We start from the raw sequence: 18,923 nt of genomic DNA on the forward strand, positions 1-18,923 counted from the left end.
GAAAAATCTATCATTGACATATTTTTTTTATATATATAAAAATTTAAAGAACACTAATAAGAATATTTTTCCAACATCTGAAATATGTGTATATAGATATCTATGCCAAAATGTATCACTATGTTAAAAATATAGATACTTCATCCAATATTCCGACCAAAATAAAATATCCTGCTTAATCGGATTGAAACCTACATCATTCAAAATATAATAGCATAAAAGTTATCAAGTTCACTCTCCAAACAATTCACTTTTACCCAAATACCAAAGGATCTACTAGTCAAACATAGCGGCTGGGAGACCGTGGACCACGTTGACTGCTGCCCCGTCACCGACTCCTTAACCTGAAAAACATTAAATAACGGGGTGTGAGTATGCAAGCACACTCAGTGGGGAATACGCTGCAAGCAGTTATAACCAATTGTGTAATGAATCATAACATAATGAACCATCTCAACTTTGTTGACATCTATATGAGACTAGCCTCGGTCCCTCGTGGACCTGACCCCTCGTGGGCTATTGGTGGGCTGTCAGCGACCCATATGATCCCTCATGGATCTGACCCCTCGTGGGCCCATAAGCTCATACGAATGACGCACGACACAACAATGATTATAACCATGTAACCACTACGCTTACAGATAAAGTAAACCCCACCTCGAAAGCTGAAATTCAAAATAACCTCCTCAAGCTTGGTTTAGGTTGTCCATCCTCGAGCCTTGGATGCGTCACCACTCACCCCTAGCACTTAAGCATTTTAACTTAGTCTTTAAACTCTCAAACTTAAACTTGACAAATTAAACTCATTTTAAACTTGGAACAACTTAATCTTCTATTTTAAAACACATAACCAATCAAGCATAGCAAAATAACTTCCAAATAAAACAACAAGGAATCATAATCCACTTTTAAGCAATTCTTTTATCCAACATAAAATTAACATAAGCTTTAACATCTACACAATTTCATTCAACTCACAACACACTCCATTTTAATAAACTACAACAATAAATCCAAACAAACCATCAAGTATAAAAGCTGTCAAACTACTCATACGATCAACTGAAATAATTCACAAAACAATACCAAACGGTATTAGACAATTCCAAGAAAAATCACACATCCTCCCTACATCATTATTTAAAGCATATCTCAAGTTCATAATCATCTCACTCCAATAGATTACTCAAAAAGGAAATAACAAAATCATGTTTTTACAATTTTCAGTTACTAAACGTGGCAAAAAGCACTAACTTAGAAAAATCATTCCAATTGACTCGTAAGTCCAAAATCAACAAAACCAATTGCAAAAGAAACATATAGCAGTCAGGTTTATGAGGATAGAGTTTGAGCTTGAAATTACTTTTCGTTTAGGATATATGATTACTTTTCAAGAACCTGCCAGAAACAGGGCAGTCCTTTTAGAAAAATTCATAATAAATCGATTTGAACTTGGTTTAAGCTGAATTTTGGTGACAATGTAGAAGACATCTAAGGATAACTTCTGGTAAAATATGAGCTGAAAATGAATTATTTTGGTCTGTCAAATAAGCCCCGAAACCCACTGTTTAAAAAGTGTACTCATTGGCTATCAAAGACATTGCTCCAAAGTTAATTTTCTTGATTCTAAAATAAAATGCCTCAACATAAAATCAATATCATGCATCCCTTTATCTAGGTTTTCAATAATCCTACAAACTAAATGAAAATTGATTCAAGCCATCAATTCATACAACTTCATCCCCAACCACCAATAAAGAAAACTAAAACAATCAACATAACTAAAATCCCCAATTTTAGACAAAACATAAAAATTCTCACTTTTACACATTGACAACTAAAAAACACAAAGCTTGAATTCAAATCCACAAACATCAACTTAGGAAGTGAGATAATCCAAGGAAGAATTCAATTTCTACCTTAATTCGCAAGAAACTTGAGTTTGGGGAAACAAAGCTTCAACCTTGAAATCCATTAATGGAGGTTAGAGAAGTGGAGAAGAAGCCATGAGAAAAGAGGGGAAACTTTACTGCTTGCAGCAAAACTCGCCGCCGGAGAGGCGACGGACGGTAGCTGCCGGAGACGGCCGAGTGCGTGGGGGAGGTCTAATGATGGGAGCTACGTCGATGGCAACCTAACGACAAGGTGTGATGATTTGGCTATTGATCCAAGTGAGAGTTCAAGAGATTCATAGAGAATTCTAGAGAGATATTTAGTGTGTGTTTGGGTGAAATGTGTGTGGGAGTATTCTAGAATCTAGATCCTAATTCTAGCGTGTGTGTGTTTAGGAAATAGAACTTAATTTCTTTATTTAATTATTTTCATCATATGGACGTGATACACGCATATATTATTTTAACATTTAGTTAACACACACATATAAGCACAAATAAAAAGGCATCACACAATTGCTCTAATATTTTTCTAATTTCATATCAAGTTTCTAATACCATTAATATCACCCAATAAATCAAATACAAACACTTAAACCTTGTTTAATTTGCTAAGGCGCATCTTCGGTCAAGTCAGATAACCTGTAAAACATTGTGAAAATCAAACTCATTAGTTCAAAAAGTTTACAAGTAATCAATTTACAATTAAATAATTTCAAAAATACTTTTAAAAATACCCAAAAATATAATAGCTTCTTTATTTATATTATTATTTATTTTAAAAAGTTATGGGGTATTACAACTTTACTTTCCAGTGTTTGGAAAATATCAAGATTTTATATTTTATATTTGATTTAAACAACCAACTAAAAATATAGTACTACTCCCTCCGTCCCACTTAAGATGACACAATTTTCTTTTTAGTTTGTCCCAACCAAGTTGATATATTTCTATTTTTGGTAATTTTCTCTCTTCAATTAATACACTCAACTAGTTTTTTCTCTTTCCAATTAAATATTAAACTCTCTTTCTTTCTCCATTTAATACTTCCTCACGCTCCTTCTCTCTCCAATTAACCAAATTAATCAACAACTCACAAAATCTCGTGCCGGCTAAGAAATGTATCATCTTAGACGGGACGGAAGGAATATTATTTTTTTATTTATAAAAAATAATGATATAATTTTTTTATAAATTATTAATTACAAATGATTATAATTATATTATTATATTTATTATTACGATGGATAGTTTAAATATGGATCATTCATCATAATATATAATACTTCATTCGTCCCACAAGAACACGCACTCTTTCCTTTTTAGTCCGTCCTACAAGAATATACACTTTATAATTCTAAAAAGTCGTCTCTCTAATGAGATGAGACTCATTCTCCACTAAAATATTTTAATTACTTTTTTCTCTCTACCTCTCTCTTACTTTATCAATTTTGCATTAAAACTAATGCCGAAATCAAAGTGCATATTCTTTGGGGACGGGGGGAGTAATATAATTGTCATTGGAGTATTATAATCATAAATAATAATAATAATAATAATAATAATAATAATTATTATTATTATTATTATTATTATTATTATTATTATTATTATTATTATATTTTTTAATATTATAAATTTTAGAATTTAAAATTTTACTACGATTTTATTGATTATTTATTAATTTTTAAAATAATAATAACTATTTATTATTATTATTATTATTATTATATGATTTATATTATATAATTATATTTTAATTATTTATTAAATTATTAATTATTATTATGTTAATAACAATTATATATAAATACTATAATCATGGGTCATATTCTAATGCTTATAGCATCCTAATCCAAAATCAAGACTAAATCTCCACCTTTAGATTTTAAAATGAGTGGATGAGATTAAATCTTACGAATCTCAATAAATAGTAGACAAAATATCAACAAAAGGGTAATATCGTCATTATGTTATCATATGATAATTTTCGTGAATGTTTTTTTATATCAACATAGCGTATTACAAATATCAACAATATGACATAAGAATATCAACACTAGTACAAGAAAATATCAACACATATTTATTGAGATTTTTACATGGTTTTATTGAGATTTATTGATGTATTTGTTGATAAAAACCTGGTTATCAATATTTACGAAAACTAAAATAAAAAATATCAAATTTCATCATCCGAACGTCGTCGGAACATATGCAATTGAGATCTCGTTGGAATCCTTATAAAATTATCTTTAAATTGATATATTTTTTGTGAAAAAATAATTTAAATTGAGAGAGTTACGTAAATTTAAAGTTTTAAGATGATTTTAATGAGAGGGAATTGAAATTAATACCCTCTAATTTTATTTATTAATTTTCTTAATTAAAAATATAATGCATGTGTCATTATTTCAACCACTAGATCTTCTTAGTCTTAGTTTGAGATTGCCAATTAGTTAGCAATTAATCACGCCCCCTATAATAATATAGATATAATTATGATAAATTTAATTATAGTTATTTATTATACTAAAATTAAGTAGTAGTATGATTTATAATTTTAAATTATTTTAAAAATATTTTATTTAATAATAATAATAATTGTAACGCCCCACTTTTTCAAACCCTAATTTTCGGGTTATAAAATTTTTGCATTAAATGCCTTAAATGCTATGATATGTGAATTATTTGATGAGTAATTAATTGCATAGTGTCTTTGTGACCTAATTGCGTATGAGAATTGAGATTGAGTTGAATAGTCAACTTGTTGAAATGTTGACGTGGCTATTGAATAGTCAAAGATGGGAAAAATATGACGTGGCCGTTGAAAGGTCAATGCGTTGAGAAAAAGAAGAGGAAGTGAAGAAATGATTGATTGGGTGTGAATATTTGATGCGGAGAAATATAATTGTGGTGAATTATTTTCCTAAGGGATGAGTGAGAATTAAATAGGAGCATTATTAAATCATGTGGAATTTTCGGCCATTATTATTATTTGGAGAAGAAATCCTATTTTTCGTGGATTTAATTATTGTTGGTGGGATTTTCGACCCCTATGACTATTGGAGAAGAAATAATATTATTCTTGGATTTAATTATTTGTTTGGGATAATTATCCAAATTAAATCCAAAGTCCAAATACTCTATAATTCCTACATGGAATTTTCGAACTCCACCTTTGATTTTCTATGAGATTTTCGAAAATCTCATATATTGTGGGAGAATGGATTATTTATTTATTTGATCCCTTATTTATTCTATTCCATGAATAAATATAAATATGCTAGAATATCCTAGCATATCTTGCCAAATCTAAGGAGATCTTACCATATCCTAATTTAATTAGGATTTATATTAAATCCCTTTTGGAGATTGAAACTACACGCCACTTTTCCTTTTAAATTGGGGAGATTTAATTATTTATTCTTGCTCCGTGATATATTATTCTACTCCGTGAAATATTTGAAATAAATCATAGGCTAATAAAATAGCCAAGAATTTCGAATTCCCCTTATTTCTCCCCTACTTCACGCCAACTTCAACCAACAAATCTCTCCATATCTTCTCAAATCTTGATTTATTTAATTATGGGATATTATTTTGGCACTCTATAAATACATGAGAGATCCTAAACCCTAGAGATCAAAAACCGGCGCCTCCCACTCCTCATAATTTTCGAAAATCTCTCCCCCACTCTCTCCAAATTTTCTTCAAGTTTTCTTCAAGATTTCTTCATCAATTGAGAAGAATTCAAGTTGAAGTTCAAGATTTTATTGAAGAATCAAGGCTATAACTTGTTTCTACCGATTGTTCTTTTGGAAAAGGTACTTTAATCTTTGATCTCCTCTTCTTCTACCGATTAATCGGTGTTCTTGAGTCCACATGCATTTAGATTGAGTGAAGGGGAAATAAATTGATGAATTTGGGATGCATGGATGTGTGTGTGTGTGTGTGTGGCCGTGTATGTGTGTGCGCACGCCTCGGGAGGCGTGCACATGTGTTGTGATCGTGTGCGTGTGTTGTGTGTGTGGAACACTCATGCGTGACACGATTTAATGGTGAATTTGGAGTTGTTATTTGAATAAAAATGATATGCTAATCATACCTTGATTTTGGATGATGATATTAAAGATTTATCGATGGGAAAAAGGGAAACATGGGAACATGCATGATTTGAAATCAATGATTGAAACTGATTTGTGATACGCCTAATTTAAAGGTGATACTTCGCGCTCTCAGCGTGATAAACGAGGAGAAGAGAATACTATCGAGCTAAGCCGACGAGGTGGGCTTTCTTTTAAAATAAGGACATTGTCCTAAACTGATATTGATGAGAATGAGATATGTGTTATCATGCCTTGATTTGTTTTGTCGTGCCTATCCCTCGTGGCTATGCCACTATTGATTTAATCGAATTCGGATCCTTGTAGAGCCGCAAACTCTACTTGGGTTAGTGTACACCAATGTTAGACCGAGTGTCAGCGTACGGGTTGGCCGGTCTAGTGACCTGGATTGCGGCCGCATTCCTTGTCATGTAGAATGAGGATATGGTAAACGTCGATGTGAAAAATGGTTGCGCGACCGTGATATTTGATAAAGAAAATATTTTGGTGCCTCGGGTCTTTCTAAAGTTAAAACCCCGATGGACACTTGAGAATGGCATGATGATAACTATATTTGTGATAAAACTGTTTTCGGCAATGAGCCCACTGAGTATGATTATAAGTACTCAGCCCTGCATGTGTTTTCCCTATGTGCAGGTTGAGCGGTGACGAGCGGGCGGCGGTGTTGAGTAGGAAATAATATCATGATCTGTTGGAACTCTAAGTGTCGTTGTGTCTCCATACATAGCCTCACTTCTTTCTTGGTCGCTTCCGCTATATTATGAAAACTTGTGATCTTTTGGTTGGGTTAAACTCTTTTATTTTGTGGGAATATTTTGGATATGGAACAGTTGAGAATATTTTGGAATCTTTGATAAGCATTTATTGCGATAGCCTTTTGTTGGATTTCTTTGCTAAGGCATTATTCTTCTTCTACTTAATTGTTCATTAAATGCTTTGGTAAAATCCCTTTTTAAATGGAACCTTAGCCCATGACCTTTGATGCATTTAAGTCCGCCTAGTTAATGATCGCCGCATTTATTATACCCTAGATGGGCGGATCGTTACAATAATAATAATAATAATAATAATAATAATAATAATAATAATAATAATAATAATAATAATAATAATAATAATAATAATAATAATATATTGTATTAAATAGGTAAGAATCCTAAAACTTGGAAAAAGAATATCTAAGAAAAGTTAGGATTCAGAATTTTGCACAAATTTTCCTTGTTCTCGGGATTCTGATTACTTTTTCAGTTTGATTAAAAACCAAAATAAACACAGAAATTTAAAATTTAAGGAATCAGATTGCTTTCCCAGACAGACAAAATCATGACAACCAAACATGGCCTATAAATTGATGATATATAGTACATTTGATGTTTGCCAAAAAATTTAAGGCATGTAACGAATAAAAGTGGGTTAGATTCCAATTGACGTAATATTACGTACAGTACTTGCACTTGTATATTTCAATATATGATAGTTACGTTAAAGATCTTAAAATTTGTTTTAGGGATCAAGTTAAATGTGATGATTCAGCCGAGAAAGAACTTTTCTGGTTTTTGTCAAATTAATTAGTCGTTATGAACTGAGTTAAACTTAGTATAGAATAGTACAATACAAGTACAACTATGTGGTGGCCAACGTGGACACACATGTGATGTGGAGTATATATATATAGAGTAGATTCTTGCGTTCGAATACTATCTTCTTTTACGCGCAAACTCCTTTGATATTTATGGCGAACTTGACGTCCCACACAAACGGCAATCTCAGTCAAGAATTTGTTACGGCTTTTCTTGATGATGTCAAACATAAATTTGACATGGCATTTCAGGATCTGAGAAAGAACGTCACGAGTATTGAAAGGCTACTCGACTTCGTTCGCAGCTACTATGTGAACAGACTCAACACACTCGACTTCTACGAGGCACTCCAACATCGTCTAAACCCTACAAATATCCTAGAAGAGGATGAAGCGAGGATCGGAGGTGTAAGTGATCCATTGATCCTTGAAAGGTTTTTCCACAATTTATCGTGTTTTATAATGCAGCATTCGATGATGAAGGAGACACTGCAATCGTTGGACAAAACCTTCACGGAGAGGCTAGATTGGATCGACACCTCCAAGAAGGCGTCTGCTGTTTTCTTTACAGCGGCGGTTGCTATCTGCGCGGCTGTTGCGGCTTCCAATACCAAATTGGCCTCCGTGGCAACAGCGGCCGCGGTTGTGTTAATCGAGCTAAGGAAATGGATCCATTCACTTATGAATATGCGTGAGAGCAGCATCGAGAAATACAGGGATATAACACGCGTTATGACTATGGGCATCAATAAGGCAATCAAGGATCTCCAAGACATTAATGTGTTGTCTCGACAATCTGTGTCGGAAAATGGTGGGGATCACAGCAGCCTGACGGAGAACTTAGAGGAATTGCTAGAGAAAGCCGACGGCTTCAGCCGTGATATGAAGTGGGTTACACAATTTGTGCTACACACTATTATTAAATGTACACTTTAATTGATAACAGTGTGTATTAAAAAATTGGTGATTCATGCACCCTTTCTTTCTAACTAAAAAGTAGATAGTGAAAGGGAAATAGGAAGAATCAAAACAAAACATAACTAACAAAGAGTTAATTAGTGACAAAAAACCATAAAACATGATCACAAAGAAACTTACCAACCAGCATCTGAACCTATCAAACGGACCATTCTTCATGTGTACAATGTCGAATGATCCAGCACCATCGTCGTCTCCAGATAATCGCAGTGGCTACTCTCCGCTGCTTCGAGATCCAACCCTTTCTTCTTAACAAGATCAAAAAGGAACCAATACCAACCAGCATCTGAGCCTATTCAACGGAGCACTCTTAATATGAACAATGTCGAAATATATCAAAGAACAAAAGAGCAATCCCAATCACAAAACACTTGAGAGAGCAAATTGAGGGTGCAAAACAAAATTAATACACAAATACGAATTGAATCACAATACAGAATATTGACTTCATGTTAATTCAATACTCCTCCCCCAAATTTTGACACACTTTGACCCTACACGGGTTTTAAGAAATATAATGGAAAGTGAGTCGAAAAAATTGGTGGGATGTGGGTCCTACTTTTACAGCATTAGTTTTATAATAAAATGTGAGTAGGAATGAGTTAGTGGAATATGGAGTCCACTACCAAAAATGATAAAAATGAAGTGTGTCAAATTTTCAGGGACGGACCAAAATAGTAAACTGTGTCAAAATTTGGAGGACGGAGGTAATATTAATAAAGACTAGAAGAATATCTAAAAGTGAGAAAAATTTCTGCCGAAAGATGACTAATATTGAGTCCAAATAATCGGTTTTAATTTCTACATATTAAATTGGGTGCTATAAAGACGATTAAGGTTGTTAAAGATGATTAGGGTTGTTAAAAGATGATTAAGGAACGCTACTTTGCAAGAATTGATGTGTTTGATAATCGTGCTTCTTAATATTTAAGTTTATGTTATAGATAACATTACATTTGCATGATTATATGTTAATAAGAAGCGTTTTTTTAACACTAGCTGAAGTGACATAAGTGGAGATGAATTAGTATTTAAGTTTGTAAAATTACTTTAATAAGCTTATAGTTTGTCCAACTAAGATGACTCATTGAAGATGACCCACTTTTTTTTTTAGTTTGTCTCAACTAAGATGACTCATTACTTAAAATGAAAACACATTTATCTCTACTTTATTCCCTCTCTTACTTTACTCTCTCCTCTCAACACACAAAATAAATTTGCATAAAATCCCGTGCCGCCCAAAAATGAGATCATCTTCCTTGGGACGGAGGGAGTATATGTTAATAAGAAATTTATTCCTATTTTTATACTCCATATGAAGAGTCCAAGAAATTAATTTGGAGATTGAATGTTACTTAAAAGCGTTTTATTCTTGTTCAAGGTCTCTTAAGATAGCTACGATAGACCCTCGGGAGGTGGCTGATTTTGACCGGGAACCGCGGGCTCTATTCCAGGCAAGTATTTATAGATGTAGCTTGTAATATGTTATACCAAAGTTTCCATTTGTGGAAATGGCTTGCTAAATTATGAAATTTTATTCTCATTGTGGTATTTATTGATTGAGTATTTAATCCTCTGTAATTGAAAAAAGCAGCATCACAAATATGTTATGTAATACTACTAAATTAAAGTAGACCACCACCAATTTGTACGTTGTGTGTTGCTTCTACTAAAAATATCTTGACGTCTCCGCGTGCACTTCGCAGAGCTAACCTACATCAATATATATCAGCACCACTTTTCCAAATTGAAAAATAAAAATAAAAACTTCTCTTTATCATTCTTCCTTCTCTTTACTTTTGTAAATTTCTTTGTTCAAAGAAAAGAAATAAACATCTCTTTTTCTTGTCAGTCAGAGAAATTATTGACATGGGTATTTCTGAGAAGAAAACCATGAACATGATTATGTTGTGCCTCTGGCTGGCGACCATCTCCTTAATATGTGGCCAAACTTCTGCTAAATTTCCAAAATTTGAGCATCCTACAAAAGGTGATGGCACTCTCAAATTTTTGGTTATTGGAGATTGGGGAAGAAAAGGAGAGTACAACCAATCTCAAGTTGCACTTCAGGTTTCTAATTATTTTCCATTTCCATCTATAATTATTTCACAACATTACAACATGCATGATTTTGATACGTTCAACAATTACAATACTCAATAATTTGAATTGATTTTGATGTTTGCATGCAGATGGGAAGAATTGGGGAAGAATTAGATTTAGATTTTGTAATTTCAACTGGTGATAATTTTTATGATAATGGATTGTATGGGGAGACTGACCCTGCCTTTGTTGAATCTTTTACCAACATCTACACAGCCAAAAGCCTCCAAAAGCCGTGGTATGCAGGTAACTGATTTCCCTTGATCACCTAAAAATAAACAATTTAATTAATAATAGTACTAAGATTTACTACTAATTAACTTGTGAAATATATATGTGCATGCAGTTTTAGGCAACCATGATTATCGAGGTGATGCAGTTGCACAATTGAGCCCCTATCTTCAAAAAATTGATAGTAGATGGCTTTGTTTGAGGTCTTTTGTTGTTAATGCAGGTGAAAAAAAATAAAATTAATTGTTTTATTTATAATTTTTCGATTTACTTGATATCTAACGACGGTGTTATTTTAAACAGAAATTGTGGAGTTATTTATGTTGGATACCACTCCTTTTGTGAATGACTATTTCATCAACCCAGAACATATATATGATTGGCGTGGTGTCATCCCTACAAAGGGCTACACTACTTATGCATTGAAGGTATCTATTGTAACATCTTATTTTATAGTACTTATATATATATATATATATATATATATATATATATATATATATATATTTTTATTTTAATAATAATAATAATAATAATGATATAGGATCTTGAAAGAGCATTGAAGGAATCAAGGGCAAAATGGAAAATAGTGGTGGGGCATCATGCTATCAGAAGTGTGGGCCACCACGGTGACACTGCTGAGCTTGTAAATCTTCTTCTTCCTGTTCTTCGGGTACAACTTCTACTTCATTATATTTTTGAGATTTGTTGATAGCATATCAGTAGTAAAAACATATACTACTACTTTTTAAATGGAAACTGCAGGCCAATGGCGTTGATCTATACGTGAATGGTCATGACCATTGTCTCGAACATATTAGCGACGACAAAAGGTATGACAACAAATTTAATTTGTTGCAAGTATATTAATAAATGTCATATTTCTAAACAAATTTGTATATATTTCAGCCCTATTCAGTTTTTGACGAGTGGGGCCGGGTCCAAGGCTTGGAGGGGAGATGTTAAAAATCTTAGTCATGAGAACCTAAAATTCTTCTACGATGGACAAGGATTCATGTCACTTCAATTCACAGATAGTGATATGGAAATTACATTTTACGATGTGTATGGTGAGGTTTTGCACAGGTGGACTACCTCAAACCAGCTTCTTTCTGATATGTAATTTATAAAGTTAATTTATATAAGTAGTCAGATTATGTTTGTATGTAGAGATTTATTTGATTGTTATTCTTTAAAAAAGAACAAATATAGTGGGTTGTAACCGCGTATAGCATGAGAATGTGCTTTGTATACTTATGTTGATAAAGTTTATAAGATGAAGTTCTTTTTGGGAAAGCATGGTGTTAATGAATTGTAAGTTGGAGTTTTACCCGACTGGGAAACAAAATTAAACAATACAGGATGATCATTGCATATTTATTGGGCCAATGTTTCATGTTTGTCACTTGAATGTGGAATATGAGATTAATCAAGTGTATGCTTATTAATCCTACATTTAAAAATGAGCATATACTAACCATATATCGTCTTCCGGGGGGAAAAGGTCTTTTCTTTTTTACTTTTTTGTTACTTCATCTTCGTTGCCTCTCTATATCTCACAGCCAATTCCCTTTTTTTTTCTGTCAATAGTGTTGGTATTTTTATGTAGATAGTGTTGATTGACAGAGAACATAGTGTTTGAGTTATAAAATATGTAATTTAATAATATAACATCGTTTTGAGCATCGCGTCGATTTATATATGGATGTAACAATTGAGAAAATTTGAAATTTCGTAGTGGTTGTTGACGTTGGTGGATGGCACCAACGGCAACAACAACCTTAGAAAGATGAAGACAGATGGGTTGATGGAGAAATTTTTAAAGTGAGAAAAAGATAACAAGAATACTATAAGAAAATTCTTTTATTGTTTTGTATACATAAGATTTTTCATTTTTTCGTCGGCCACATCTACAACGAATTTCCTGAATAAAGTGTCGTGAGATAATCTCGAAAAATATTAAAGGTCATGATACTAATAATTTTCTAGCAATTTACCCATTTAAGATGCTAGACGAATAATGTAGGAAGATTTTTCTTGGAATGATTTCCATTTTCTTGGAACACCATCACTGCTATTTCAAAAAATGAAGGTTCAGCCGTACATCTCAACGAAATTGCCCAATTATGCATGATAAATAATGAATTGCAGTTTATTAATGAAAAAACGCCACATTTACACCTTCACAATTTCAACAACTCTTAGCTAGTCAGAAACATTAGTATAAGATGAGCTCATGTAGAGGTGCTACATTCTCCAGTCATCCTAACCTTGCTATTTGGTCCCCAGGTCGCCCTTCGCGTCTGATATTCCTTCTCGTTCTCATCAATTCTAACAGTCAGCTAAAAGGCTCCGAAAAATGTGGCGATCCCAAAAACAATGAATAGAACTCCACCAACGTATCCCACCTGATTGTAACACAGACCTAAGATTCAGAATTGTATGGACTCAACGTTTTGTTATTAATAGGATGGTTTTGATAGGTTTACCAGCTTCTCAGAAATGTATTTTGCAAGCAACGCGCCTCCAAGTATCGCAAGAGATGTCGCTATCAGGTGTCCTACGATGGCTCCACTGGCAACTCCCCACGGAGACTAGAGTAATAGTGTACAGTAAAAAAAAAGTTCTTATTTGAAGAATGGGTAGAATTTCTGCAAAACAAGTTAATACCTGAGCTGCACCGAGGGCTATTGTTGCCAGCATTGAGCGGTCTCCCCATTCCTGAAAGGTAGTATTCAAGTGATTCTTTAGGAACATGAGATCTTTTGGCACACATATATTTGAGAAAGAGTACACAGAATCGCGTAACATGGAAAATTGAGCATAATCTCTACTTCTTAACGCTGGTGACAGGCAGTATCAGCTATTACTTTGGCTAAAAATCTATTGTAAGTTTGTAATTTCTCGAGCTGGTTTGCCTCTGTTTATGTTTTCCCATTTCTCATGTAGCTATGAGTAAAACTAGTTTCATTTGAATGAGTAATGTTTAATCATATATAGAAAAAAAAAAAAAAAAAAAAAAAAAAAGGTATATATAGAGGAAAATACTTACAGCAAAAAACACGAGGCTGAATGATTTCCAGATAACTTCCAGGGGATTTGATAATCGTTTTGAGGCCTGCCATTGCATAAAATTTTGAAAATCTTAAATAAGCTCAGAAAGATGCCGTAATGAAAATGGTCAAGATGAATCCAGACAATAGTTATAAGCAATTATGCGATCATAAGTATCTTCATAGGAATACTAATGACAAATTAACCTTTTCCTTCACAAGCTCTTCAGCTTCAGTAAATTCATCAGATTCCTGATTACTCAACTCCCCGGTTTTAGCTTCTGCAGAAGGAAGGTCCCATGCATCTTTAATTGCTTTAAGACCAAAGAACACCAAAAGGGTTACGGCAGCATACTCTCCAATCGGCAAAGCTGTTCCAAGATTAGCAGATTCTCAGAATCCTCATGTAGCAGAAAAGATATAGTTGTAGCTATCAAATGCCCACCATGTCTATTTACAATGAAGTGTTGTACATTTCGATTTTCTGGGTTTAAGATATTTACACACACGCACACAGACAATGAAAAAAATTACATCATGAATCAATTATTGTTTTACAAGAAATTACTCACCTATTTTGGTCTCTGCTTTTTATTGCGTGAAAATCTTGTCAATTTTTTCAGATAACATTATTTCGTATATGACATGTATGCCTAGACTAAAATGACTAAATAACTACTTCTTACTTGTCTGAAATTGAGCAGGCACTGAGTGAAATATCCGGCCAATTACGACGGATAGGACAGTCATAAGCGCTAGTGCACCCACTGATCCAAGAAGGACCTAGTCACGATTATGAAGAGTAAGTGTGCCATCATACCTTCCCATCACAGAAACAACACCTTTTATTTCAGCAATATGAAACAGTAAAAGCACTTGAAAGATCAATCACAATTTTCCAAACTATTTAATAACTGGAAACTGACATTTTCCCTTAAGATACTCACTGACCACAACCACCCGAAATTAGTGGTCCACTATCATGATAGCCACTTTGGAAGATTAACTCTCATAATGAGCAGTTTAAGCAATTTTGAACAAACTAGCAAAACGTTATGCATGGTGCACATAAAAGTTAAAAATTTAAGTAAAAAATTCCCTTATCTCTGGAATTAGAAGAAACCTTGATAGAAGCAAACACATTTTCCACACAGATGTTTAGTGTGCATGCCTGCTTGTGCATGTGCGGGCGAGCGTTTTTATGTGTGTGTGTGTGTGTGTGAGAGAGAGAGAGAGAGAGAGAGTTACCAGCAGTTTGTCATATTGCATGGCCAAGAGAGCAGCAATGAAGAAAGTCTGTCAAATGAAAGCAAAATAACTAAACAAAATCTGAGCAAAGTCAACCTTGACTATAATATAAATGATCATATCAACATGCTAGCACAATTTCAAAAAGGAAAGTTAATCAAAGCAAAAACATATACATAAACCTTTACTAGAATTAATTTACTTAAGAATAAATTGAAGAACATTTTAAAGGACACCCCACACAAAATACTCATAAAACCAATTGTAGTAGGCATCCACAGACCAAAGCCAGGATTTTGTCACTTTGTCACCGGGGAGGGGGGGGGGGGCAATCCACTATTAAAACAGATTAATTGGTGGGATGTGTAAGTAATATTGAAAGCAACTTAATTGTTCGAATTTGTAAAATATAGTAGTAATTTTTTTTAATAATAATAATAATTGTAATATAGAAAGTAGCTTAATTGTTATATTGTGATGGAAGTAATATTGAAAGTAGCTTAACTGGTGGGATGTGTAAAGTATAAATTTTTTGAATAATTAATTGTATTAATACAAATTTTATGAATAATAGTAGTAATTATAAGAAGAAAATCATACTTTCAAGTTTTAGTTTCTTGCGTGGGTGTGTGAGAGAAGAATATGACAAACAAATGTATGTGTCGAAATTAGAAAGCTATGGAGAAAAGAAATCATTTTGCTACAATACAAGGTGTATGTGTTAAAAAAAGAAAGCTATGGAAAAAAGGAAAGCATTTTGCTGCACTACTTTGTTAAAAAAGAATGAAACAAACACGGTATTAATTAATAAATTAAAGAGCAACGGAGGTCAAGCGCAATCGAACAAGTGAGTTGCAGGATGCGAGTCCTAAGTTGAAACCAGCTGCGCTACTAACATTTTATGTATTCTGAACATGCATATACTATACTGGGCCTATTACAAATTGCTGAAGGGCCAATGGGGCCCCCCCAGTGTAGCTTCGTCACTGGGCAACCAGGTTAAGACTAAAAGAACACAGAGACACTAGGCCACTTGTGCATACGGTGCAAAACTACTGCATAGATACATAAGGAGGCATTTGAGTGATAGGTTAGATTGACAAAAGCAATCCAAGTTAATCCTGTTTTTTTTATGGATTGATTACTTTTTGAGTTTGTTTTACCATCTTATCCTTCAAATAGTCAATCCTATGTTTTATCAATCTGTTCTATAACTCAAAGTAAATGCTCCCTAAATGATTTAGCATTTGGCTTCAAAGTCTAGGACACAGCAAAACATTCTTTGTACAATAGAGACATGTATACATATCTGCGTCTGTGTGCCAGATGGTGTATGTCTCCATGTGCAAATAGTATACCTTGTCTCCAATCTCAGAAACAAATATCAACGAGAATGCTGCGGTGAAGCCCGACTTTGCTAGTGCTGGTAAGATTGATGTAGGCCCTTTCTTGAAAAGAATAAGTAAGAACGCTAAAGTGCATGAACACAGCACAACAGCAATAGGAAAAAGATAAGGAATTCGATCAGGAGATTTCTCACTGCCATGAAGTTGAACAAATTAGTCAGGACATATTAACTCTAATCAATGCATTGGAGCAAAAATATGGAACACAGAATGGACATGTCTTCTGCTCATGCTAAGAAAAGACAACTCGGAGCATAAGAAACAAAAATTTACTACTACACATTATGCTCCTTTCAGTATTTCTCCAACACCTGATATTGGTGGGAAAGATTCCAAATTTTCCGGCTCATAAAGCACGACTCCAGACAATAAGATTCAAGATAGTACACACTATTCTTTAGCTATTCATGTGATAAATATAGGAGAATCATGAGGAAAACAACATGATGTCATGATTCATAAAAGATGTTCATTAGAGTACCACAAGAATGAAGATACTGCATAAATCTCTTCTCGATATAAGGGTGGGGCTTTCATGATGCTTGTTATAAGTAACGAGATCCAGATATTAATCGTTTACCCACATTGATACACTAAAGTCAACATACAATTCTATTCTCCAAATACATGATTTTCCAACAGTATTTGGATTTCTTATAAGCTGAAACCAAACTACTTACATATTTGAGGAAGTTTCAGTATGTTGTTTGGCGAGGGAGCTCTGGCTGTCGTTTCCCTCACTCTCGTCATAGCTACCAGATCCAGCTCCAACATTTAAAGCATGTGATCTAATTAATCTGCTCCCAGCAGCATCTTTTTGTGCCTCTCTGCATTGCACTGTGAAAGAAGAGGTAACACCATTGCCTTGAGACATAACACACAAATAAAGCGGATAAAATTTAGGGAACAAAATATTTGAACTTAAGCCAATTCGGAAAAATGAAATATCGAAATAAGAAAGAAAACAGAAAACTGATGTTGAAGTCTTCAAAGGTTAAAGAAGAGAAGAAATCAATGTAAATATCATTAGTATTTATCTAATGACAAAATGAAAAAGAAAAAGTAGACATAATATGAGAAAAACTCTCGAGAGGAAGACTTGAACATGTAAAAAATTTCAGATGCTTCGAATTATGTAAATCAACCTCTTCTATAAAACCTCGAATCCACACCCAAATGATAATTCTGAGAAGCTGTGAAAGCTTCGAATTTCACAGTCTACAAGTGTTTCCGTTATACATCTCCAACAATCTAGTGTTGTTAACTTCAGTCACTATTAAAAGAAGACCTGACCCCTAAATTTATTCCAGATTAGGTTACTCCATGAGGTACCACGCCAGGAAGTAGACGATATAAGGGCACACGTCTTTTTTTCAATTGTATTTATTCAACTCTTGAAAGATTATACTACGCAGCATTCATCTAAATCTAAACCAATAACATTCAAACATTCAACCAAATTACAAAAATGACTGCATAATTTTCATTGATCTGCTGAGTTTCCTTTGATGGCGATCAAATGAAACCCAGACTAGTGATCGGCTCTTTGGACTGAATTAGATAACTTAAACTCAACTTATTCGAATGGGAATTCTCAAAGTTTTCCTAAAGGATTCAAATTCAATGGTGGTGATGGCTGCATCTATCCATAGCTAAATCAAGAATTAGAAATATATATTGTACTACGACATTGAAGTCGGATACTGATCAAACACCTTTAAGCCTAAGATGGATCTTTTTTAGCTACTCCCAAACATCCCAGAAAAATAAACAGCAGAAAGTAACAGTAGAAATAAACGAATCCAACGAAACAAGTAGATGAAATTGACTCCTATACGTAACACGATGACTTGAACTCAATTGATTACAGCTTCATCCAAATTGAGCAGCTAGCTAAATGTACACACACACAGTTATATATATGTAAATCATAACACCACTAGCATACGAAGAGGATCCTAGCCAGAATGAAAGATGCAATCTTTCTTATAATGCCCGATGATTAGAAGAACTTACAAGAAGAAGGAGATGATCTGGTGATTTTTCTGGGCACCAAGGGAGAAAATGGCAGTGTAGTAATCGACCCAGAAAGCGGGCGAGCATTTTTGTAGGTGGTTGATGATAAAATTTGGGGAGTCTGAAATGCCAAAACTTGCATTTTGTTGTTCTTATCAATTGCAAATAATTTGATTTCAGTTAGAAGCGTCCCATTTCAGTCGAATTCTCTGGGAGCGTAGAGAGAAGAGAGACAGGGAGACGCAAGGAAATAAGATTGAGTTGAGTTGTGTGGCTGCATCCTACTGGGC

The 18,923-nt window shown here is 33.7% G+C and overlaps 3 protein-coding genes and 1 long non-coding RNA gene across 11 annotated transcripts; 2 read left to right on the forward strand and 2 right to left on the reverse strand.

The window, feature by feature from the left end:
- Window positions 1-155: 155 nt before the first annotated feature.
- LOC125192206 lies at window positions 156-2,268 on the reverse strand. Of its 7 annotated transcripts, none has more exons than XR_007171326.1 (3): window positions 1,920-2,268; window positions 683-741; window positions 156-344 (listed from the first exon to the last, which is right to left on the reverse strand). It is a non-coding gene; the product is annotated as an uncharacterized LOC125192206 (long non-coding RNA). The 7 variants fall into 7 exon arrangements; XR_007171321.1 differs by having other exon boundaries at window positions 658-741; XR_007171322.1 differs by having other exon boundaries at window positions 640-741.
- A 5,570-nt stretch (window positions 2,269-7,838) lies between these two features.
- Window positions 7,839-8,534, forward strand: LOC125195182 (UPF0496 protein At4g34320-like). Its single transcript, XM_048093367.1, has one exon. The coding sequence runs from the start codon at window positions 7,839-7,841 to the stop codon at window positions 8,532-8,534; it is 696 nt and encodes a 231-aa protein (XP_047949324.1).
- Window positions 8,535-10,334: 1,800 nt separating this feature from the next.
- Window positions 10,335-12,206, forward strand: LOC125196750 (purple acid phosphatase 17-like). The gene is made up of 7 exons (XM_048095362.1): window positions 10,335-10,646; window positions 10,769-10,925; window positions 11,026-11,133; window positions 11,214-11,338; window positions 11,455-11,583; window positions 11,676-11,743; window positions 11,820-12,206. Exons 1-7 carry the CDS (start codon window positions 10,446-10,448, stop codon window positions 12,031-12,033), a joined length of 1,002 nt encoding a protein of 333 aa, XP_047951319.1. The 5' UTR covers window positions 10,335-10,445; the 3' UTR covers window positions 12,034-12,206.
- An 811-nt stretch (window positions 12,207-13,017) lies between these two features.
- On the reverse strand, window positions 13,018-18,920 carry LOC125197288 (protein PAM71-homolog, chloroplastic). Of its 2 annotated transcripts, none has more exons than XM_048096012.1 (10): window positions 18,634-18,920; window positions 17,298-17,481; window positions 16,570-16,750; window positions 15,212-15,259; window positions 14,650-14,746; window positions 14,171-14,334; window positions 13,963-14,028; window positions 13,581-13,631; window positions 13,400-13,504; window positions 13,018-13,318 (listed from the first exon to the last, which is right to left on the reverse strand). In XM_048096012.1, the coding sequence occupies exons 1-10, from the start codon at window positions 18,773-18,775 to the stop codon at window positions 13,253-13,255; spliced, it is 1,104 nt and encodes a 367-aa protein (XP_047951969.1). In that variant the 5' UTR covers window positions 18,776-18,920; the 3' UTR covers window positions 13,018-13,252. The 2 variants fall into 2 exon arrangements, with proteins under 2 accessions (XP_047951969.1, XP_047951970.1); XM_048096013.1 differs by having other exon boundaries at window positions 17,298-17,454; window positions 18,634-18,919.
- Window positions 18,921-18,923: the final 3 nt, after the last annotated feature.

The sequence above is a fragment of the Salvia hispanica genome, chromosome 6 (genome assembly GCF_023119035.1).
Source record: "Salvia hispanica cultivar TCC Black 2014 chromosome 6, UniMelb_Shisp_WGS_1.0, whole genome shotgun sequence".
NCBI classification, from domain to species: Eukaryota; Viridiplantae; Streptophyta; class Magnoliopsida; order Lamiales; family Lamiaceae; genus Salvia; species Salvia hispanica.